The sequence below is a fragment of the Mobula birostris genome, chromosome 1 (genome assembly GCF_030028105.1).
Source record: "Mobula birostris isolate sMobBir1 chromosome 1, sMobBir1.hap1, whole genome shotgun sequence".
Classification (NCBI taxonomy): domain Eukaryota; kingdom Metazoa; phylum Chordata; class Chondrichthyes; order Myliobatiformes; family Myliobatidae; genus Mobula; species Mobula birostris.
In genome coordinates, this window is record NC_092370.1 from 185,424,233 (window position 1) to 185,449,132 (window position 24,900).

The 24,900-nt window shown below is 41.0% G+C and overlaps 1 protein-coding gene across 2 annotated transcripts in view; it reads right to left on the reverse strand.

The window, feature by feature from the left end:
• Positions 1-6,392: 6,392 nt before the first annotated feature.
• heatr5a (HEAT repeat containing 5a) overlaps positions 6,393-24,900 on the reverse strand; it is a 133,405-nt gene continuing 114,897 nt past the window's right edge. For both annotated transcript variants that reach the window (XM_072267284.1, XM_072267278.1), the window contains 5 exons: positions 24,013-24,285; positions 17,390-17,614; positions 14,326-14,477; positions 12,427-12,640; positions 6,393-7,664 (listed from right to left, as the gene is read on the reverse strand). In XM_072267284.1, coding sequence (XP_072123385.1) covers positions 7,351-7,664; positions 12,427-12,640; positions 14,326-14,477; positions 17,390-17,614; positions 24,013-24,285 — 1,178 coding nt within the window. In that variant the 3' untranslated portion in view covers positions 6,393-7,350. The remainder of the gene's footprint in view (positions 7,665-12,426; positions 12,641-14,325; positions 14,478-17,389; positions 17,615-24,012; positions 24,286-24,900) is intronic.

A 24,900-nucleotide genomic window follows, 5' to 3' on the forward strand; every position in this document is an offset into this window, starting at 1 on the left:
ACCTTATCAAAGGCCTTCTGCAAGTCCAAATATACAAACATCCATTGTATCCCCTTTATCTATCGTACATGTAATCTCCTCAAAGAATTCCAACAGGTTTGTCAGGCAAGATTTTCCCTTAAGGAAACCATGCTGACTTTGTCCTGTCACCAAGTACTCCATCACCTCATCCTTAGCAATTGACTCCAACATCCTCCCAATCATTGAGGTCAGGCTAACTGGTTGATAATTTCCTTTCTGCTGCCTTCCTCCTTTCCTAAAGAGTGGAGTGACATTTACAATTTTCCAGTCCACCATGCCAGAGTCCAATGATTTTTGAAAGATCATGGCTAATGCCTCCACAATCTCTACCACTACCTCTTTCAGAACATGAGGGTGCAGTTCATCTAGTCTGGGTGACTTATATACGTTTAGGTCTTTCAACTTTTTGAGCACCTTCTCCCTTGTAATAGTTACTGCACTCACTTCTCTTCCCGCACACCCGTCAACACCTGGCATATTGCTAGTGTCTTCCATAGTGAAGACTGATGCAAAATACTCACTTAGTTCATTGCCATCTCCTTGGTCCCCGTTATTATTTCTCCAGCCTCATTTTCTAGCAGTCCTATATCTATTCTCATCTCTTTTTTTTAACATACTTGAAAAAGCTTTTATTATCCACTTTGATACTGTTTGCTAGCTTGCTTTTACATTTCATCTTTCCCTCCTAACGATTCTTTTAGTTGCTCTCTGTAGGGTTTTAAAAGGTTCCCAATCCTCTGTCTTCCCACTAATTTTTGCTTTGTGGTATGCCCTCTCTTTTGCTTTTACATTAGCTTTGACTTCCCATGTCAGCCACAGTTGTACTATTTTGTCATTTGAGTATCTCTTCATTTTTGGAATACATCTATCCTGCACCTTCCTCATTTTTCCCCAGAAACTCACACCTTTGCTGCTCTGCTATCATCCCTGCCAGCATTTCCTTCCAATTTACTTTGGCCAACTCCTCTCTCATAACACTGTGATTTTGTTTACTCCACTGAAATACTGCTACATCAGACTTCACGTTGTCCCTATCAAAACTCAAGTTGAACTTAATCATATTGTGATCTCTGCTTCCTAAGGGTTCCTTTACCTTAAGCTCCCTAATCACCTTCAGTTCATTACATAACACCCAATCCAGTATAGCTGATTCCTTACTAGGCTTAATAACAAACTGACCTAAAAAGCTATCTCTTAGGCATTCAACAGACTCATTCTCTTGAGATCCATTTCCAACCTGACTTTCCCAATCAACCTGCATGTTGAAATCTCCTGTGACTATGATAGCATTGCCCTTTTGACATGCCTTTTCTATTTCCTGTTATAATCTGTGATCCACATCCCTGCTGTTGGGAGGCCTGTATATAAATGCCATCAGGGTCCTTTTACCCTTGCAGTTTCTTAACTCAACTCACAAGGATTCAACATCTTCTGATCCTATGTCACATCTTTCTACTGATTTGATGCCATTTTTTTAAACCAGCAGAGCCACGCCAACCCCTCTGCCTACCTTTCTATCCCTCCGATACAACGTGCTACCTTAGACATTTAGCTCCCAACTACAACCATCCTTTAGCTACGATTCAATGATGACCACAACATCATACCTGACAACCTGTAATAGTGCAACAAGATCATCCACCTTATTTCTTATACTCTATGCATTGAGATAGAACACTTTGAATACTGCATTTGCTACCCTTTTTGATTCTGCATCCTTAATGCACTGATAGTCATCCTGCAGGCTACAATTTTGTCCTATCATCTGCCTGCCCTTCCTGACAGTCTGACTGCACACTATCTTTGCTTTTTTTAACCATCCATCCTATCCTGAGTCCTTTCACTCTGGTTTCCAGCCCCCTGCCAAATTAGTTTAAACCCTCCCTAACAGCTCTAACAAACCAGCCCACAAGAACATTGTTTCTCCTCGGGTTCAGATGCAATCCATCACTTTTGAACAGGTCATACATCCCCCAGAAGAGATCTCAATGATCCAATAACCTGAAGTCCTGCCCTCTGCACCAGCTTCTCAGCCACACATTAATCTGCCAAATCATCTTGTTTCTACCCTCACTGGTACGCAGCACAGGCAGCAATCCAGAAATTACTACCAGGGAGATCCTGCTTCTCAGCTTTCTACCTAGCTCTCTAAATTCTCTTTCCAGGTCCTCTTTGTTTTTCCTTCCTACATCATTGAAACCAAAATGTACCAAGACATCTAGCTGCTCTCCTTCCCTCTCCAAAATGTTGTGGACCTGATCCGAGGCATCCCTGACCCTGGCAGGCAACATACCATTTGGGTGTCCTGTTCACATCCACAGAACCTCTTGTCTGTTCCCCTGACTATTGAGTCCCCTACCACTACTACTCCCCTCTTTCCCTTCTGCACCAGAACTCATCTTCTTTGAGGAGCCTTCTTGGCTATCCTCTTTCTAGATTTAAGTAATGTATCCCCTGTACCAACAGTTCAATGTTGCCTCCTCTCTTACATCCATCTGACCTGAAAACTCTGTACCCTGGGATATTCAGTTGCCAGACCTGCTCAACTTTCAACTAGGTCTCAGTAATGGCAAAAATATTGTGGTTGCATATTAATTAAAGCTTTGAGATCATTTGCCACACCAGTTAAATTATTAAAATAGATGCAATTTAGTTCTGTATTCTACGCGTGTACATTTACCCTCCTGCTCAAGCTGGCCTTACTTTTTCTCTTCCAGGTGACTGTACTTCTCCACCTGAACAAATACTGAGCCTCACTCCTCTGCCAACTCAGTCTAGGCCTCCCCCAACAGCACTGTCAAACCTCCCCACCAGGATGCCAGTAACATTACAAGCTCTGTCAAATAAAACAATCTCAGACCAGATTTACTTAGTTATCACGTGTGCAGCAAAATATGCCTTTTATCTCAGAAATCAACACAACCTAAGGATGTGCTGGGGTTAGCTCGCAAGTGATGCCACACATTCCGGTGTCAACAAACATGTCCCACAATGTTCAGCAGAACAACACAAGCAACAATAACACTACTACAACAAAATAACAAAAACAAAACAACAAAAGTCAAGCATCCTTTCCCACCCAGCCACTCACACATACAGACTGCCCAGGATAGGCCAGCTCTGGACCCTCCAACCACCAGTTCTTGGCTCTGTACTCTCTGACTCATTAGCATTGGACTGCTAAACATCCAGTCCCTGGACCAGACACACCGGCCCAGGGGCTTCAACCACTGATCTCTGGACTTGACCTCTGAGTATCGACTCCAGACTTGCCAACCACGGGACCTTGACAACTGGGCACTCTGACCAGCAGCTCTTGGCCTTGACCTTTAAGTATTCTTTATCCCCATCCCTAAATCCTAACCTGTCCCACAACTCCCTGATTTGCCCCCAAAACCATCCCTACAATCCTAAAAACACAACCCAGCCTGAGCCACGACTCGATGGACATGACAGCTCAGCGCCACCTTGATAGTAAGTCATGAGCACCTGAAAAACCCCAATGTAGTACATTATTGGCTGATATACAAACAAAAGTGAGTGAGTACTGCCAAGAGTGTCAGCATACACCTCTTGGGATCAAAGTACTTTCTCAAGATTATTTGAGATGTTATAAAATGACTTTTCCAATCACTTTCACAGAAATGTTCCTTCTCAAATTGGGGAACTGCTCCTGTTCAGCCTTCTATATTTATGAAAAATCAAGAAAAAAAGGTTCTTACTGTGCAGAAATAATTACACTTAAAATCCCTGTTTTTTCAGGTCTGTCATTCAGCATTATCCTGACGTACATCCTGTGCATAAATACAAAATTAAAAATTAATATTAAAACGTGGGGCTTTCATAACGGATCAACAATAGTGAAAATCTGAACCAAATTGACTTGGCACGATCGCAGTGCCTGAGAAACTAATTTAAAAAATACAGGAAAACAAGAGCAGGAATAGGTCACTCAGCTCCTCACATTTTCCCACCATCCAATTGGATCATGCTGAACTCCTCTCCTCTTCTATGCCAGGTCTCCATAATCTCAATTTCTCAATCTTTCAAATACTTCTCCATCTCCATTCCAAGTGTATTGAATGATGTGTTCTCTACCACCATTGGGGTGGGGGGGGGGTTATAGTCATACTTTATTGATCCCGGGGGAAATTGGTTTTCATTGCAGTTGCACCATAAATAATAAGTAGTAATAGAACCATAAATAGTTAAATAGTAATATGTAAATTATGCCAGTAAATTATGAAATAAATCCAGGACCAGCCTATCGGCTCAGGGTGTCTGACCCTCCAAGGGAGGAGTTGTAAAGTTTGATGGCCACAGGCAGGAATGACTTCCTATGACGCTCTGTGCTGCATCTCGGAGGAATGATGCAGCACAGAGAATTTGGGAGGCTCACCACCTAGGAGAAGAAATTTTTATGCATCTCAGTTTTTAAAAAAGAGACCCCTTACTTTGCAGATCTTAATTCTTGCTTGTGGCTCTTCCCCTAGTGGAAACATCACAACATACACACTGCAAAAAACCCTTATGATCTCTTTGTTTGAATAGGTCATTCCTCATTCTTCTAAACTGTAAGGCATACTGACCGAATTTATCACACGGCTTCAGACGGTTGGCCATTCGATGCATGTATTAAATTTGGGAAAAAACAGATACTGTACTGATTCCCACTTTATCATTATTTACCAACCCTTTCAGGGAATTATTTGCATGGATTTCAGCAAGGTTGCAAACTGATTTGTCAAATAAAATGTAATAGCCTACTATTCATGGCTGGTTTCAGTCATGAAAGACGCAATCGGGCAGCTTACCCGCCATGGAACTGCTGGAAGGTGTAACTCGAAGGGCTGGAATGGCCTCTTCCACGCTGTATCAATCAATAATCTACACAATTTAAATACTAATCATTAATAAACTGACGCCCATTAGGACCACAATTCAAAGCTTTCTTCAGTTCTTCTCTTCCTTTTAAAAGAAGGTTAAGCACCACCTCAATATACTCAAAACTCATTTGGAGATTTTTCTTAAATTCATTATTTTCTAATTGGACTATTCACAAGCCTCAAAAATATTTCAAATATTTGGAAGGCTAGCAGCAAAGATCATTCTCTTTTAAACTATACATAAGACAAGCAAAAGTGTTGAGCAGAAAAATAAATATTGCTCCTAAGGTCAGGAAACAAAAAAAAACAGCTTAATTATCATCCAGCAATGAATTCCCAAGGAATACATTTATTTGACAAAGTAAAATAATAATACAAAGGTTAAGAGTCATAGACTTGATCTCTGGACTGTACTGTCTGGTGACAAACCTAGGATAACATTGGGCGTATAATGTGAATGTTCTCCTGGGACAGAAGGTGAAAAAATACACATTAGTCTTATGTTTAATTATTAGCTGGTAACATCTGCTGTAATTTCATGAAAACACCTGGTACAAGTGTTAAACTCACTTCTATGGATTCTATGGGTAAACAGTCTGCTAAAATTTAGCTTCAAACAGAATGAGAGGCTACCAACACTCACAGAATTGAATATTATATTTTTAAATCTTCAAGTAGGAGGATTCAAACACAAAAGCTGTCAGAGGAAATTAACAGACAATGAAGTCATTGACCATTTTCACTTGGCAATGCAGAGAGGGCCAGGAACTTTAGGTTTCTTGGTGCTATCATTGCAGAGCACTCGTTCTGGGCCCAGCGTGCAAGTGCAATTACCAAGAAAGCACAGTTGCACCTCTACTTTCTTTGAAGTTTGAGAAGATTTGGCATGGCATCTAATACATCTGGTTGTGTGGTGGAGTGTACATTGACTAGTTGCATCATAGCCTGGTACACAAACACCAATGCCCTTAAATGGATAATCCTACAAAAAGTAGGGTGATATGGGCCTGTCCATCATGGGTAAAGACCTCACCACTGGCTAGGTCATGCTCTCTCCTCACTGATGTCATCAGGAAGGAGGTGCAGGAGCCTCAGGTCTCACACTACCAGGTTCAGGAACAGTTATTACCCCTCAACCATCAGGCTCTTGAACCAATGAAGATAACTTCATTCAGCTTCACTTACCCATCACTGAACTGTTCCCACAACCTATGAATTCGCTTACAAGGACTCTTCGTCTCATGTTCTTGATATTTAATGCTTGCTTATTTCCATTGCAGTTGCAATTTGTTGTCTTTGGCACATCGGTTGCTTGTCTATTATGGTCCTTGGATTTACTGAGTATGCCCACAAAAAAATGAATCTCAGGGCTATAAATGGTGGCATATATGTACTTTAATAATAAATTTACTTTGAACTTTGATTAAAAGGGAAAGTAACCTTGGTGGGAAGCAAAAGTTATGAAAAATAACAGACAATGTGAAGAAATTAGATTTATTTAAGTAAAAATACAAAAGTAGTAATAATGCATATGTTGCAATTCTATATAATTTACAGTTGTGTTATATACATGACCTGCAAGTCATCTATTAATACAGTACATTAGAACTTCAGAAAGCCCAAGCAAAATAAAAATAGCTAGTAAACAGATTGGTTTCTGTAAGAATAGCCTGTGAAATTAGTCCATTGGTAGAAAGATTGTGACATTAGAAATACCACACACTTTACAGTGCAATATCATTTTTACTGGCAAAAATGAAAGCAATTGAGTGCCATCAACAGCCACACTTGTGGTTAGAGATTTATTAAAGCTGAGTTTTGTTTAAATATAGTTGAGATTCTTTTTAGACAAAGCACTGGACAACTTAATAATCTTGTTTGTTTAAAATAATACCATTGTAGTGCAATTGTAGTTCATATAAGTTAGCTGGTTATAAATTTACATGTTATAAATCGCACTAATAACAGTGCCTACATAAGGTTATTCTATAAATTTCTGGCAATAGGAGAGCAGCCTTTTAATGACAAATGTGGTTGCATAAGATTCCCTTCAACATTACTTCTCTGTCAAGTTGGAGATCAAGTCTAAGTTAACAGGTTATACCAAATTGTTAGTTCATTTTCACAAATGCGTGCACAACAGCAGTGTTAAGACTTCATTTGGGTGAATTAAGAATTAATATGACAGCAGTAAATGTTAGAAATGTATAGATGCTTTCTAAAAAAATTAAATGCTTGTTTTTAAAAATGGGATGTTCAAGTTTTAAAATGTTAAGCTACACACATACACACACACATAGCTCTAGAATATTTGTCCTCATTCAGTATAAAACAGTTGTTAAATTATGCCATTAGACTTCTTCAATATTAACATTAAATTACCTTCACTTGGTCTACTTTGGTTGCTACTATCACGAGGAGTCTTCAAACTATTTCACAGCTCTTAGAAATTAGAAAAATCAGTCTTGAGTTGAATGCTCAGAGATTTTTTCCCAGAACATTTCGACTGTCCAGCTGCTTTCTTTGCTTTGATGCTCTCTTGATTACCTTTAACAGCTCCTTCAAGTCTAGCTTTCATCCCTGGAGACATACCCACCAATTTCTGAAAAATAGCTGGATACTGCGGACCCAGTCGCATCAAGTTCTGGAGGGCAAACTCATGTAAACTCTTAGCTGGGTTTGGAGCAGATGTTAAAGCATTTTCATCCAAAAGAAAGGATATCAGAATTGGTAGAAGCAATGCCACCAAGTAAATGCCTAGAACACGAGGAACAACCAAAACAAATTAACAGTAAAAATGAAAACAACAGGAATTCTGCAGATGCTGGAAATTCAAGCAACACACATCAAAGTTGCTGGTGAACGCAGCAGGCCAGGCAGCATCTGTAGGAAGAGGTGCAGTCGACGTTTCAGGCCGAGACCCTTCGTCAGGACTAACTGAAGGAAGAGTGAGTAAGAGATTTGAAAGTTGGAGGAGGAGGGGGAGGGGGAGATCCAAAATGATAGGAGAAGACAGGAGGGGGAGGGATGGAGCCAAGAGCTGGACAGGTGATTGGCAAAAGGGATATGAGAGGATCATGGGACAGGAGGTCCGGGAAGAAAGACAAGGGGGGGGGGGGCCCAGAGGATGGGCAAGAGGTATATTCACAGAGAAATCGATGTTCATGCCATCAGGTTGGAGGATACCCAGATGGAATATAAGGTGTTGTTCCTCCAACCTGAGTGTGGCTTCATCTTTACAGTAGAGGAGGCCGTGGATAGACATGTCAGAATGGGAATGGGATGTGGAATTAAAATGTGTGGCCACTGGGAGATCCTGCTTTCTCTGGCGGACAGAGCGTAGATGTTCAGCAAAGCGGTCTCCCAGTCTGCGCCGGGTCTCGCCAATATATAAAAGGCCACATCGGGAGCACCGGACGCAGTATATCAGCCCAGTCGACTCACAGGTGAAGTGTTGCCTCACTTGGCGTTTTTGCAAGAGACAGGGATGGCGTTTTTGCAAGAGACATCCCCTTCTCGCAATTCCTCCGTCTCCGCCGCATCTGCTCTCAGGATGAGGCTTTTCATTCTAGGACGAGGGAGATGTCTTCATTTTTTAAAGAAAGGGGCTTCCCTTCTTCCACTATCAACTCTGCTCTTAAATGCATCTCCCCCATTTCACGTACATCTGCTCTCACTCTATCATCCCACCATCCCACTAGGAATAGGGTTCCCCTGGTCCTCACCTACCACCCCACCAGCCTCCGGGTCCAACATATTATTCTCCGTAACTTCCGCCACCTCCAACGGGATCCCACCACTAAGCACATTTTTCCCTCCCCCCCTTCTCTCTGCATTCCGCAGGGATCGCTCCCTACACAACTCCCTTGTCCATTCGTCCCCTCCATCCCTCCCCACTGATCTCCCTCCTGGCACTTATCCGCGTAAGCGGAACAAGTGCTACACATGCCCTTACACTTCCTCCCTTACCACCATTCAGGGCCCCAAACAGTCCTTCCAGGTGAGGCAACACTTCACCTGTGAGTCGACTGGGGTGATATACTGCGTCCGGTGCTCCCGATGTGGCCTTTTATATATTGGCGAGACCCGACGCAGACTGGGAGACCGCTTTGCTGAACATCTACGCTCTGTCCGCCAGAGAAAGCAGGATCTCCCAGTGGCCACACATTTTAATTCCACATCCCATTCCCATTCTGACATGTCTATCCACGGCCTCCTCTACTGTAAAGATGAAGCCACACTCAGGTTGGAGGAACAACACCTTATATTCCATCTGGGTATCCTCCAACCTGATGGCATGAACATCGATTTCTCTAACTTCCGCTAGGCCCCACCTCCCCCTCGTACCCCATCTGTTACTTATTTTTATGCACACATCCTTTCTCTCACTCTCCTTTTTCTCCCTCTGTCCCTCTGAATATACCTCTTGCCCATTTTCTGGGTCCCCCTCACCTTGTCTTTCTTCCCGGACCTCCTGTCCCATGATCCTCTCATATCCCCTTTTGCCTATCACCTGTCCAGCTCTTGGCTCCATCCCTCCCCCTCCTGTCTTCTCCTATCATTTTGGATCTCCCCCTCCCCCTCCAACTTTCAAATCCCTTACTCACTCTTCCTTCAGTTAGTCCTGACGAAGGGTCTCGGCCTGAAACGTCGACTGCACCTCTTCCTACAGCTGCTGCCTGGCCTGCTGCGTTCACCAGCAACTTTGATGTGTGTTGTTAACAGTAAAAATGAGTCCGTACAAATAAAAGTAATCAAATGTATCATAAGTGAATGGAATAGCCATTAAAAATAGGAAGAAAGATAGTTTGGTGCAGTATGGCAGCTGTTTAAACAACTCATTATAGATCTGAAAGAGTTAACGTATGAGCACCACAGTAGCAGACAGTTAGTGCAACACTATTACAGCTCAGGGCGTTGGAGTTCGGAGTTTCAGTCTAACATCGTCTGTAAGGAGTCTATACACCCTCCCCGTGAATGTATGTTTTCTCCAGCTGCTCTGGATTCCTCCAACAGTCCAAAGATGTACCGGTTAGTAGATCAATAGGTCATTGTAAATTGCCCCGTGACTAGTCTAGAGTTAAATCAGGGGTAGCTGCACAGAATGGTTTGAAGGGCCAGAAGGGCCTATTCTGCACTGTATCTCAATAAATAAATATGTCCAAAATTCAGTGTAATTGTACCCGAAAGCTCAATTATTATTTTACCCTTTGAAGTTAATGATGTTGATGGAATGGGGAGGGTAGTGGCAAGGGTTGATGCTTTGCTGCTGCTTATGTGTGGGAGGGTGGGCTTTTTGTTTCTAACATTTTTCTGTCATTCATTCTTTGGGTTCTTTCTCTCTGTTTCGTGGATGTCTACGAAGAATGAGGATTTCAGGTTGTAGTCTGTAAACATTCTGACATTAAATTGAACCATTGATGGAAGCCTTGGTATTGTCCTCAGGACCCTTGAGCCAAGGAAACAAAAAAAAAATCAGCTAACATCCTGATCTTCGATAATGCATTAAGCTTCTGGTGATGGGTCAGGCCAGGACCAAGCTCAGTTTTGCCTACCAACCTGACACTTACTTTGGGCGTTAGGTTTATTCAATTATTCCCCTGGAAGATGCTGCAAAGCCAGCAGAATCCCTGAACTATTGTAAATCATCAAAATACTTTCCCTACTGCCCTCTATTTCTCTGATGTAACTTTACAACAGTGGGGTAAATTACAGAGAAACATAGAAATCTACAGCACATTACAGGCCCTTCGACCCACAATGCTGTGCCAACCTACTCCAGAAACTGCCTAGAATTTCCCTACCACATAGCCCTCTATTTTTCTGAGCTCCATGTACCTATCTAAGAGTCTCTTAAAAGACCTTAGTGTATCTGCCTCGCCCACCTTCGCTGGCAGTGCATTCCACGCACCCACCACTCTCTGTGAGAAAAACTTACCTCTGATATACCTCTTGTACCTACTTCCAAGCACTTTAAAACTATGCCCCCCTCGTGTTAGCCATTTCAGTCCTGGGAAGAAGCCTCTGGCTATCCACACAATCAATGATGCCTCTCATCATCTTATACACCTCTGTCAGGTCACCTCTCATCCTCTGTCGCTTCAAGTAGAAAAGACCAATTTCAGTCAACCTATTCTCATATGGCACACTCTCCAATCCAGGCAACATCCTTGTAAACCTCCTCTGTACTCTCTCTATAGCATCCACATCCTTCCTGTAATGAGGTGACCAGAACTGAGCACAGTACTCTAAGTGGGGTGTAACTAAGGTCTTAGATAGCTGTAACATTACCTCACGGCTCTTGAATTCAATCCCACGATTGATGAAGGCCAACACACCATATGCTTTCTTAATAACACTGTCAACCTACGCAGCGGCTTTGTATGTCCTATGGACACGGACCCCAAGATCTTGCTGATCCTCCACACTGCCAAGACCCTTACCATTAATATTATATTCTGTCTTCAAATTTGACCTACTGAAATGAACCACTTCACACTTATCTGGGTTGAACTCCATCTACCACTTCTCAGCCCAGTTCTGCATCCTATCGATATCCCGTTGTAACCTCTGACAACCCTCCAGACTATCCACAACACCCCCACCTTTTGTATCACCAGCAAATTTACTAACCAACCCTTCTACTTCTTCATTGAGGTCATTTATAAAAATCACAAAGAGGAGGGTTTCCAGAACAGATCCCTGCGAAACACCACTGGCCACCGACCTCCATGCAAAGACGAATCATCTATAACCACCCTTTGCCTCCTGTGGGCAAGCCAATTCTGGATCCACAAAGCAAGGTCTCCTTGGATCCCATGCTTCATTACTTTCTGAATGAGCCTCACATGGGGAACCTTATCAAATGCCTTAGTGAAATCCATATATACTACATCCACTGCTCTGCCTTCATCAATGTGTCTTGTTACATCCTCAAATAATTCAATCAGGCTCATAAAGCACGACCTGCCCTTGACAAAGCCATGCTAACTATCCCTAATCAGATTATGTCTCTCCAAATGCTCATAAATCCTGCCTCTCAGGATCTTCTCCAACAGCTTGCCCACCAATGAAGTAAGACTCAAATGTAATGTCAAGATGGCATTCTAGGTTTCCTCAAAGACAGGTTAAGAAAGTATAACAGAGGACTCAAACATTCCCCATTTCAGAAGAATAATAATTAGAAACAGAAATTGTTTCTGTAACAACTTTTTTGACCAGTCAGTGTTACTAGCACTGAGCTGAACCCCTGAACCTGGAGGACTGGTGGACCACTCTTAGTTTGTTCTCTACCCTTCGACCTGTTCAGCATGGGTGACCCTTGGCCTTGACTCTAGCTAGCACAGCTCTAGGGGTCATTGAGGTACACCCGCCTCCAAGCCCTACAACAGGACTGTGGTCCTCTTGCAGGATCCACAGAAATCACTTCATCATAAAAGCAAGTTTCAGGTTTCTCATAAAAAAGCAAAGATCCTCATGTGTTTATCAAAATCCAAAGATAAATACATTGGAAACTCACGGTTTTGTTCATCAGCTAAATTGACCAAAGCCTCCAGAGTCTTTACCCCTTCTAGCACGGCCTGCAACTCAGCACATGTGCTTGGTTTCTCTTTTTCCACCTTGCGTAACGCATCCACAACCAAAATGGTCAGAGAGTGGATGTAAGGTGTAGACACAGCTTTATTAGGATGCTGAAATACTGACTGCAGCAATCTGTAGCCATGTGTCCGTATCTGAATAAAAAATAGAATACTTTCTTAGAAAGGAAGCAAGAATACGATAATGGAAAGTTTATTCAGATGTTCAAATTTTAAAAATGGAACTTAAAATATTGCTAACAGGTACAATCATTAAGAGTTAACCAGTAATAGAAGAATATCTCTGAGCGTCCTTAATCAATTTATGACATTTCTGTATCATGGGTTACGTTTTTCAAAAAGCTGATAATGAAGATCACCGGGACAGTGATCTGAAACAAAAATCAGATTCCCGCCTTCTAAAAGCTACCTACTGACCCCTGCTGTTTGAACTTGTAAACATCAATTAAGTAAAGGTTGAAAAAAGCAAATAACTGCAAAGGTTAGAAATTTGAAATACATGAAGGTCATAAACATCTAAACAGGTGCTCCCTCAATTCTCGCTCTCTGGTTTTGGCTTCTGTCTTCCTACCAGATATTCCTTTGATCATATTCAACCCTCCCTACCCTCTCTACAACTTGCAACCACTTGTTTTTTTCAGCTTCCCAATCCCGAGGATCCCTTGATCCACAACAGTAGCTGTATGTTTTCCTTTGCACATTTCTAGCATACGCAGTTTCTTGATTTTCTGTGTTTGACTTACTTTATGTTTGGCTCAACACAGTTAACTCAGTCCTGAGCAGAAATGAACCTTTATTCTTCTTTTTCTATATGCATTAATAAATCTTGTAATGCATAGACAAATTAACCATTACATGAGTTTGATTAATTCAATTTGACAAATAACAGTTATATTTGACAGAAAACATGAGAAGTCCAAAACAGGTTTAATTCAGGTTTTACTCACACAGGCCTGTAAGTTGCTCTATATTATCCCTTAAGTTACCCAGCTGAAGGTGAAAGACTGATCTCTCTGGCTCAAACAATTCCAGAGCCAAGCAGCAAGACCATGAATGACATAATAGAGAAACGTGGGCAGATCAAAATAAGCCCTGTTCACAGAACTCTGTCTAAAATCCAGATGTTCACACTAACATTAAAAATTTAAAATATTGAAATGAAATAGTAACAAAATAAAGTTTTAATTAAGAAAATCGCAAAAATCAGATAGGACAAAAAATTCTGCAGAAGAAAAATAATTATAAAAATGTTATATCACCTTTTCATGCAGCTCTACAATGCCAATCAATTGAATGGGCACGTAGAAATAGCACAGAGTAAGCCTGGACTTGAGGGGCATAGCCAGCAGATCTGAGGAGATGTTGATATTTTTCAGCACGCAAATGTGGTAACAAGCTCTGTATCCACAAATCATCATTTTGCATTATTCTGAAGTATTCCAAACGTCCCAGACAAATGCTGGACCAAAAGAAGTAACGTAGCAGTCTTGCAAACTCCTAAGCTCTAGATCCAGCCTTACCAAGTGTCAATGCACTTCAATGCTCTGAAAAGCTGACTTGCCGATTTGCCAAGGGGAGTTCAGTAGCAGAGTGTAATCAGTAAGCAGCTGATGGTACTTACCCACCCAGCTTGTGACTTGCATATTTTAAATGATCCATAAAATCTACAGATACTTGTGATCAGAAATTTCATCAGTATCAAGCCAGAATGCTGACAAGGCTTAGCAAAATCCAGGATTAGATAGATTTGATGCGATATTAGCTCAGAGCCATACCCTCTCAACTCTAGTGAATTGAAGTAAATTTGCTGCAATGCTTACCACGGGATTTTTAGAACCAAGAATTATCTTAAACCGGTTAAAACATTTTTTTTCAAGACACTCTACACACGTGACTTCTTGATTTGCTGACATCAAGAAAATACTGATGGCAGTTAGCATGCTCACTTCATCCAGATCTGAGTGATTCAGCTCTACAAAAACAAGAACACACACAAAACTTAAATAAGAAACCAAGCTGGTTAAATCCTTTTAGTTTGTGTAAATTGATGTTAAGGAGGCATGGAGCAGGTAATAGTGTGTAAAGATATGGAAAGGAACTTTCAATCATTGCAACAACTAAGACCTTTCACTGATGCATATACTATATAGATTATTCATGCTCACGAGAAAAGTATCAAGTTCAGCAAACATATCCTGCCTCACATTGTGAATGGAAATAAATATCGTACATTGAAGTATATTGTCTAAACATAGTTCAAAAACTACCATCTGCGCATACAACCCACACTATGCTTCAATCAATACAGACAAATGGATCACAGTGCTCTCCAGGCCATTTTCCTTTTCTTCAACACAAAGATAACAATCAATTTTGCTGATTATATCCCCAAACCCTCATTTTACATTATTCTGATAATCTTAATCTTCAAGTTCTTGATATATATTTTTTAATTCCTTTTTGATCTTATGCTTTCCTATATTCATATATTTTCAGCAAACTAAGATGGTCTCTGAAAATCAATAGAATTATACATGCTGGAAATCTACCAAACAGAAAATGATGGAAATATTAATTTCAAACCTGATCTGTGGGAAGAGAAACAGAGTTAGCGTTTTAGGTTGGAGACACTTAATGAGAACTGAGAAGGACACAAAAGCAGCTCATTATGTTGCAGGCTGAGTGGGGGAAGGAGAAAAGGGTAAAACAAGACTGACTATGGGAATAAGCTGGAAACAAAGTTATCTGCTCAATGAGTGAATGGAAACAGTTAGAGGATGAGAATACAGATGCAAGGACATAGGAGCTGTGAAATGAGGAACAAGAAAACATGCTAAGACTGGACATTTCTCTACTCCCAGAGAAGGACAAGGGAGAAAAAAAAATGAAACAAAGAAGTACAAACTTGTTGAGCCAATATTAAAAAAATTACTTAAGTTGCTCAATTCAATATAAAGTTCAGAAGGCTGTAATATGCCTGGACAGATTTGGTGCTACTCAAGCTTGCATTAGACCTCGTTATAACAATGCAGGAAAGTAGTAAAGTGGCAAGCAATGGAGAGCCTGCGGTCGCCCATGCGGACAGAATGCAAATCAGTCACCTGACCTGCATTTTACTTCCCCAAAATACAGGACACTACATTACGAGCCACAAATGCGATATGCCAGACTGGAAGTAGCACAAGTGAATCATTGTTTCTCCTGAAAAGATTGTTTAGCCCTCTGGACAGTAGAAAAGACAACATTGAAAGGACAAGTGCTGCATTACCTTGGGGTGCAAGGAAAGGGCTGTAAGAAGAGGTGTAGTTGGTGAGAAAAGAACAGTGGTCCAGGGAGCCAAGAAGGGAATTGTTCCTGCAAAATGCTGAGATATGCCCTAAATTCTTCCCTTTTCTTGTGTGTCATACTGCAGACGTCCCACCCAGCAATAGAGTAGCTCCTTAGCAGCCGGCCAGCTAGTTTAAATAACGTTAGCTATGCTAATGAACAAATGACACCTGTTAAACTCACCTCAACATGTCTTTTACAGTCTTAACCCACCATGGGCAATAGAAAAGTCACTGTTGCAAACAGTGCAGCGAGCAACACTGTCATTATTTTTGACCCCTATGAGGCAGAGGTACACCTTAGGGTAGTCTGGGGTGACGTACGTTTTATATTTTCTTTTTTTGGAACAGTTTGGCATGCGTGCGTGCTCTCTCTCTCTCACTCACACTCTCTCTTGCTCTCTCTCTCTCGTTCTCTCTCTCAAAAAAATGGATTTCCGGGATATTGTATATAATTTGCGGGTATCAAGGAGCCACTATTAATATGCAGGAGACTCCCAGAACTTCCGGGAGAGGTGGGATGTCTGCATAATGGGAAGAGTCAAAGAAGCATCCTTGCTGGATCTTTCCATCTCAGTGGTAGGCTTGACTGCACTTCTAACTCTTTGGCTCTTCAACTCTAGTCTATTTTCTCATTTCCATTGAAATTGATACAAGTGAGGAGATATTCTGTACAAGTACCTCTGAAATATCTCCATGAAACAAGGCTCCCCTTTAACTACAGTTGACAGATTTCTTGACTGCAACTCACCTGTTTCTTTCTTAACCTCTGTTCTCACTTGGGCAGAGGAAGAACAGAGCTCTTCTGGTGCACTCTTACTTCCCCATCAGAGAAACAGCAATCTTGAGGCCAGGGGTAGATCACCTATGATCTTGTTAAACGATGGGACAGTCTAGAGGGCTACCTCCCACTTCAATTTTCTTAAGTTCTTACTCGAGCAGAGTTGATCATAAGATCAACCAGATCTCTAGCCTGTAAACAGATTTGTCCCAACTCTGTGATTTCTACTATTTGATTAAACAGCCATTTTCTTAAATACTCCAAACCAGCCTCTCTTCTTTCAACTATTAAGCTGGAAGTCATCTCATATTCTATTGCCATATTCTAAGTCTTAGTGAGACTTAAATGCTGTGCTCACTAACCTACTAACCTAATTTGTCTAGGCATATTGCAGCCCTCTGAACTTTATATTAAATTAAGCAACTTAAGTAACCATTTTTAACCTTGGATAACCAAGGGATCAGTTTTTTTTAATTCTCACACTTGTTTACAAAAACTGGTCCCCTCCCTCACTCCAGTAACTTTATTTAGCTTCAAAATCTTTCTCTGAGCACCTTTGATTACATTGCTTTTCCAGTACTGGGCATGCCTTACTTCTCTCTATCCTAACCTCTGGAATTCCTTCCAAGAATGCCTCAACCCACTTTGCTCTTCAGCTCCTACTTCGTTAACCAAGTTTTTGATTGGTATTTTGTTAACGTACCAGTGAATTGCCTTTGGATATTCTTAACCTTGAGTACAGTCTCAATTATATAGGAGAACCAGAATCTCTATTACCTGGATTCCAAAACTCCAGAATTGTTGCAAGAGCACTGCGGAGAAGCATGGTCCAAGCAGCGTGGCTCTTCTCTGCCCGAGCCATGGGAGAGGAGACAATGGCCTTCAGTGCCTGCAGCGCTGCATTGACTGTTGAAGATATGCAACCATCAAACCTCCTTACTGCAGTTTCCTTGAGGACTCCTGTGATTAGGTAAAGGACAGTGGGAAGAATAGAAACACTCCCTGGAAAACAAAGGAAGAATCAAATATTTCTAAGGAACTGAAAAGTTAGCATAAATAAACTAATAAGCAAAATGATGATGCTACTTTGCACTTTTGTTAACAATACTTCCTTAGTAATGTTTCCTTTTCTCTTCATTTAGGTCTGGCTCCAAGGACAAACAATGATTACGTACTAATTATCATGTCCATTATAACCCTTAATGGACAGAATAGACAAAGTTAGTGTATAGTTAACACTATTTTAAAATTTACATGCAGCATCACGAGAGAAATGTCAGTATACAGCCAACTTACATCAGTCTACTTCACATTATTAAGTGACTAAGAGTACTGGATACAGAAAAGACTTTGGGTTTGATAAAATTCAAAATAATTTTCTCACTAACATCAATTACCTCATGTTAAGCTACTTTGGTGCAACCATTATATGGGCATCTAATCAATAAAAATTAGACCATAAAACGTATGGGCAGAGTTAGGCCATTCAACCCATCAAGTCTGCTCCTCCATTTGATAGTGACCTCCAATTCTCATTCTCCTGCATTTTCCCTGTAACCTTTGATGCCCTTACTAATCAAGAACCTACCAGTCTCCGCTTTTAACATACTCAATGACTTGGCTTCCACAGCCATCTGTGGAAATCATTTCAACGGATTTGCCATGCTCTATCTAAAGAAATTCCTCATCTCTGTTCTGAAGGGACTTCCTTCTATTCTAAGGCTGTGCCCTCAGGTCTTGCACCTTCCCAAGATCACAAACATTGTCTCCATGTCCACTCTATCCAGGCTGTTCAATATTCAGTAGGTTTCTATGAGACTCCCTCCCCATCCCCATCACAGCACAATTCTTCTAAAATCCAACAAGTAGAATCTCAGACCCATCAAGTCCGTCTCATTTGCTAACCCTTTCATTCCCGAGATGATTCTTCTCCTCTGGGCCCTCTCCAATTCCAGTACATCCTTCCACAGAGATGAGGATCGAAACTACTCACAATACTTCAAATGTCCTGTGAACAAAACCTTACATTACATCCTTGCTTTTACAGTCTAATCCTCTCAAAATGAATGCTAATATTGCATTTGCTTTCTTTACTACTGACTCAATCTGCAAGTTAATCTTTAAGGAATTCTACAATAGGACTCACAAATCCCTTGGCAGCTCCGATTTCTGAATTCACTCTTGGTTTAGAAAATCGTCTATCCCTTTATTCCTTCTACCAAAGTGCATGACTACACACTTCCCTACACTGTATTCCATCTGCCATTCCTTTCTGCAGGCTCCCTGCTTCCTCAAGTCTACCTGCTTCTCCACATACCTTTGTAGCATCCACAAACCTGGCCACATCCATCATCATGATCATTAACATATGACATGAAAAGTAGTGGACCCATCACTGACCCCTGCAGACCACCACAAGTCACTATCATCCATCCAGAAAAGGCCCACTTTACTCCCACTTTTTGCCTTCTGTCTGCCAGTCAATCTTCTACCCACATTAATCAGAAATAAAAACAATTTTTAAAAAAATCAGACTTTTTTTGGAACCACTATCTTTGGACAATAGTGTCCCCTACCAGTTGCACACTGCAGTTGCACTATCCATTACACTGCAGTTCCGTAATAAAGTGATTAACTACAAAGACGTTACATAATGCAGTTGCAATGTAGCAAGCATATATAAAAGTTCCTCTAATTTCTTAGATAATAAACATTGTGGGATTGAGCAGCTAAGCCATGGAATATTAGTTTTGCACTGCCAATAATTTTATCCATGCAATGAAATATTATAAATATGGGATTCCCTGAAAAAAAATTTTCCAACTATAGTGAAACAAAATATTACAATGAAGGCTTTTCTAGCATTGTTTGACGTGGCTTAGAATCAGTTCAAACAACACAAGATCAAGATCAGAAACACCACGGGCTTCCATGATTCCAAAAACTCAGGAGCTGAAATTACTTCTCTTAAACTCTAGAATGATTCATGTTTTAATTTCTTCTGCACCATTTCCAATTTCTTCTTCTAATGGGTGACCAGAACTGCACATAATCTTGATAGTACACAATACTAGTCCTGTCTGACTGAAGTTTTATATATTAGTAGAAGACACTGTATAATTCAGAGGAAATGAAAACAGAAAGAGAATCTTAGCTTTTGTTCCCATATAATTATTTGTTTCAGTATTTCTGCCTGGTTAGTCAGTTTGTTTGATTGGGTTTTGGATACTGGCAAATGGAGATACAGGTTTCCCCCGCCATCCGAAGGTAGAGCATTCCTATGAAACGGTTCGTAAGCCGAAATGTCGTAAAGTGAAGAAGCAATTACCATTTATTTATATGGGAAAATTTTGTGAGCGTTTGCAGACCTAAAAATAACCTACCAAATCATGCCAAATAACACATAAAACCTAAAATAACAGTAACATATAGTAAAAGCAGCAATGATATGATAAATACACAGCCTATATAAAGTAGAAATACTTCTCTACAATGATTGCCTGCATAGATCTCCGTAGCGAAAATCTCACGCAAGCGCTGTTGGCATAAACGCGCTCTCCAGTAACCTTTAAACTGTGAAGCTGCCAAATCTACCAAATAACACGTAAAAATACACAGCCTATATAAAGTAGAAATAATGTATGTACAGTGTAGTATCACTTACCGGAATTGGGAAAGCGCAGAGCACATTGATGATGGTGTATTAGGCTGAGTTGGAGGTTGGGGTGGTGCAGTGGCCCCCACCCTCCAGGCTGCCGACCGATACATTGCCGCGAAGAATGCAGGGGTCCAGCGGTAGCCAGGAGGTACACAGCACAACTTTAAGAAAAAAGCTGAAACAAACATGCTAATTAATTAGGTGCCGCCCGTAATTATGGGCCCAGATCAGTGCCGATTTCCGATGGCGTCGTCTCTGATCTGGGCCGACAATTATGTGTCGGCGGCACCTAATTAATTAGCATGTTTATTTCCGCTTTTTTCTTAAAGATGTGCTGTGTGCCTCCTGGCTACCTTTGCATTCTCCGCGAATCGGTATCTGTCCGTGGCCTGGGGATTGGGGTGGTGGGACACTGGGGTGTCATCTCGTCGCCTGTTTCCATTAGAGTAGGCAGCTCATCTTCTTCTATCTCTGCCCGCCTCGATGTCGAAGGTCGAGGTTCATCATCTGCTGTGGCTGATGTGGAAGGCTTGCTTGACTGCTAAGCCTCGCGCATTTTTCTATCACACAGTTCTTTAATAAGGACTCAAACCATCCTGCAAGTATCCCCTAAACCGATGTGCCCTTTCAAAATTAAAGTCGTACTTTGTCATTACTCATTTGGTTTCGATTGTTATCCTTTTTTCTTCCAATTGCATCAGCTCTTCATCTGTCAGTTCTTGGTCATGGGATGCCAAAACCTCTTCAACATCATGGTCCTCAGCTTCCACAAGCCAAACTCATGTTGTCCTTACTTCGTTCACCACGATCAAAACGCTTAATTATGTCTAGTTTTACCGTAAGTGTAACACCCTTACGAGCTCTTTCAGGCTTTTCCGATACCATAGAACTCATCTTGCAAACAGCTGCTCACAGGCACGTTTTAAAGCAAAGCAGTTCCCAATCCGGGGGAGAGCGGCTGCTCGGGGCGCGCTGCCTTTTATCACGCGCTGCATTTTTTTTCGTAACAGTGAAAACACCTTCTGAAAGCGAAAATAGGGTACTAATGTAGGTCTTCCGTAACAGTGAGGTTTTGTAAAGCGAACGTTCGAAAAGCGGGGGACACCTATACATACTGCAACACCTTTCAGCTCTGTTGAAATTCATGTTATCTGATAACAAGCTTCACTTTTCATGCATCTGTATTGGAAGTTAATGTGAAGTGAATAATTATGGAGATGGAAGGAACTGGAACGTACTGAAAACAACAGTCTCCTATGAGATGATGGCAGAAATTTTGCCTCAAGACCATTTTCTCCAATACTAAGCCCACAGTACTTGATTCTAAAAGTCTAATGTATTCATTTTGAATACACTAAGCAAAGAAGCTTCCATAGACCCTGCAGCGGGTAGTGAGGTCAGCTAAGATCATCGGTGTCTCTCTTCCCACTATTACAGACAGTTACACCACACGCTGCACCCTTAAAGCCACAGCATTGTGAAGGACCCCACGCACCCCTCATACAAACTCTTCTCCCTCCTGCCATCTGGAAAAAGGTACCGAAGCATTCGGCTCTCACGACCAGACTGTGCAACAGTTTCTTCCCCCAAGCCATCAGACTCCTTAATACCCAGAGACTAGACTGACATCTACATCATTTATTATTATATTGTAATTTGTCCTCTACTGTGCCTATTGTCTTGTTTATTATTTATTGTACTGCCCTGCACTGTTTTGTGCACTTCATGTAATCCTGTGTAGGTCTGAAGTCTAGTGTAGTTTTCTGTTGTTTCATGAGGCACCATGGTCCTGGAGGAACATTGTTTTGTTTTTACTGTGTACTGTACCAGCAGTTTATGCTCGAAATGACAGTAAAAAGTGACTTGACTTGACCCTCTTGGTAGAGAGTGCTAAAGAATGGCTTATCTCAGCCATGAATGGCCAACTCCTTATTTTCAACTTATGATCCTTGCTTCTATTCCTCAAGTCCCCAATGTGGATGTGTTGACTTCACCAGTCCTCCTTCAAAATTCAAGCATCTCAGATGTCATTCAATCATGAGCAAACATGGTATTATTTCAAAAAAATAAAGCAGCTGCGTTTGGGGGGTATACTCCAGCAAACAGTAGAATGAACTAGTCATTTTTGGGTTGGGAGGCTGTGACTTGTGAGCTGCCACAGGAATGAGTGCTGACTCCCAGCTGTTCAGTATGTATTTCAAATATTTAGATGAGTGTATTAAGCTTAACACATTCTTATCTTCAAATGATACAAAATTGGATGTCAATGTGGTCTGTGAGAGCGATACTGAGGTTCTTCAGGAAGAAAAAAAGATATGTAAAATGAATGGCAAAGGCATGACAGATGAAAGATAATGTAGAAAACTGTAAAATTATTAAATAAAAAGCATTTTTAAACAGTGATAAATTGAAGGGTACTGATGTGCAAAGTGTCTGGTTTGCCTATGTCAGTGAAATACAAACATGAAGACACAGCCAGTCATGAGAAAGGCATATTGATCTTCACTGCAAGATGATAATAAGGATAAGAATAGAGGCATTTTGCTTCTATTATATAGAAACATGGTAAGACGACATCTGGAATACAAGTAGAGGCACCAGGCCTGTACACAAGGAAGGATGTACTTGGGATTCAGTGAGCGTAGAAAAAGTTATCCAGATTGATTCCTATGTGGCAGATATGTCATTGTGAAATGGATAAGCAAATTAGGCCTAAGTTTTCAATAAGGTGATCTTGTTGAAACATACGAAATTCTTACAGGACTCGTTAGGTGAAATTTCCCTTTGAGTGTATGGAACTGGAGTGATCATCACAAATTCAGTGTTAGGCTATTCAGGACAGAACTAAGAACAATCATCTTAGCCCAAAGTGTTTAGCAAGGTGGCTGTGGAGGTACATTTGTTGGGTACATTCAGGAAAGGGATTGATAGAATTCTAGATATTAAGAGGATCAGGGATATGGTGTTAATCCAGGAAAGTACTATCAAAATGAAACATTAATCCCAATCTTGTTTAATGACAAACCAGATACAAGAGGACAAATTGCCTAATTCTGCTTCTATTAATGATTTTACCTTCAGTGCAAGTCCAGTCCAACTAATCTCTGCTCATTTACAATCCATCCCATCCCAGAAATCAATCCTGTGAACATCTGTAGCACTCCTTCAATCACAATTATATTGCCAGTTCGAGAGGAAATCCAGGTCTATACACAAAGTTCCAGGTACAGTTTTATCAAGGCCCAGAATATGCTGCAAAATATTTTTACTCATGTACCCAAAAGAGCATCCTCTTTTGGACTGTAGAGAGGGAGTAGAAATAGGCTGTAAATGATTGGGGGACCACGAGGATGGAGCTATATAACGACTACCTATTTAACCAAGCGTATTTATCCTTAGACCATTCTATCACACAGATCTTCCACACAACCAAAGACCATGCTGCTGTTCTCTCCTCTCCTCCCTGCCCATTACATCAGTTATCAGCTTCTTTATGAATTTCTAACTTCTTTCATATCTGATGAAAGGTGTGCGACCTGATATTTTAACTGTTCCTTTCGACACAAGTGCTGATTTCCAGAATTTGTTTTCATTTGTTGGAGGTGTTAGTGGCATAAAATACACATCATAAAATATGCTTTCAACACTCTAATAATAGACATTTTAAAAAACTTTGACGAAACAAAATTACTGTAATTCAATGGCAATTTTAAATTAACTTCCTGAAATATGCTTAACTTACCTGTAGGAGAGCAAACTGAAATGAGCTCAGAGAGAATTCGCAGGGCAGCGACTACTAATTTACTTCCGTCCTCAGACAACAACTGAGGTTTCCCGGAACTGCTAGTCGGAGAATCCACTAACTTAGGGTTTAATTGGGGAAGTTGGCGAACCAGGATGGAGAGTGTCAACTCCAGTGTTGCGAAGACTAGGGACTTTCCTGGTACCAGTCCACCTGTATCACTGCCCTCTCCAAATTCTGGGAGAGTCTCTTTCTCAGCAGCACCATCATCAACTGTAAAGAAAATTAGGCAAAGTAAAACCCTCCCCAAAAATTGACACAATCCTTCAGAAATTTTAACGAACAAGAAAAAGCAAAGCTTCCCCTGATTGCTGAATTGGCAGGTGGTAGGAATTGTTTATAACACCTCAGTTCTGTGGTCAGTGCCAAGCTAGGTCAAGAATAAGGATCAATTAGAGTTTCCATAGCAAAAACAGAAGCTGCTGGAGATCAGGTAGCATCAGAGGAGAGATATAGCAAGTTAACACATGGGTTGATGACCCGATCAGAATTTCAGGAATTCTGATGAGAAGTCATCAACTTTCAGTGTTAAACTTTTTCTTTATCGATTGTTTTCTATTTTTTTTTAAAACTTATTTCATGCTTCTAGAAATGTCAGTATTTCACTTTATTGTTTTCATAAGCAACATTTATATGTGCAATCTGGGGAAAAAAGTGGGGAAAAGAAAACAATCCAGCTTGAAATGTCAGACTCCAGACAAAAGGATTGAGTTGTCCATTCTTCTTTCTCTGTCTGCTACAAGATCTACAATCACTATGGGAAAAACAAGTTACTAGTCCGTACTTGACTCACTACTTTCAGAAAGCAGAAGCAATCTGAGGGAATGT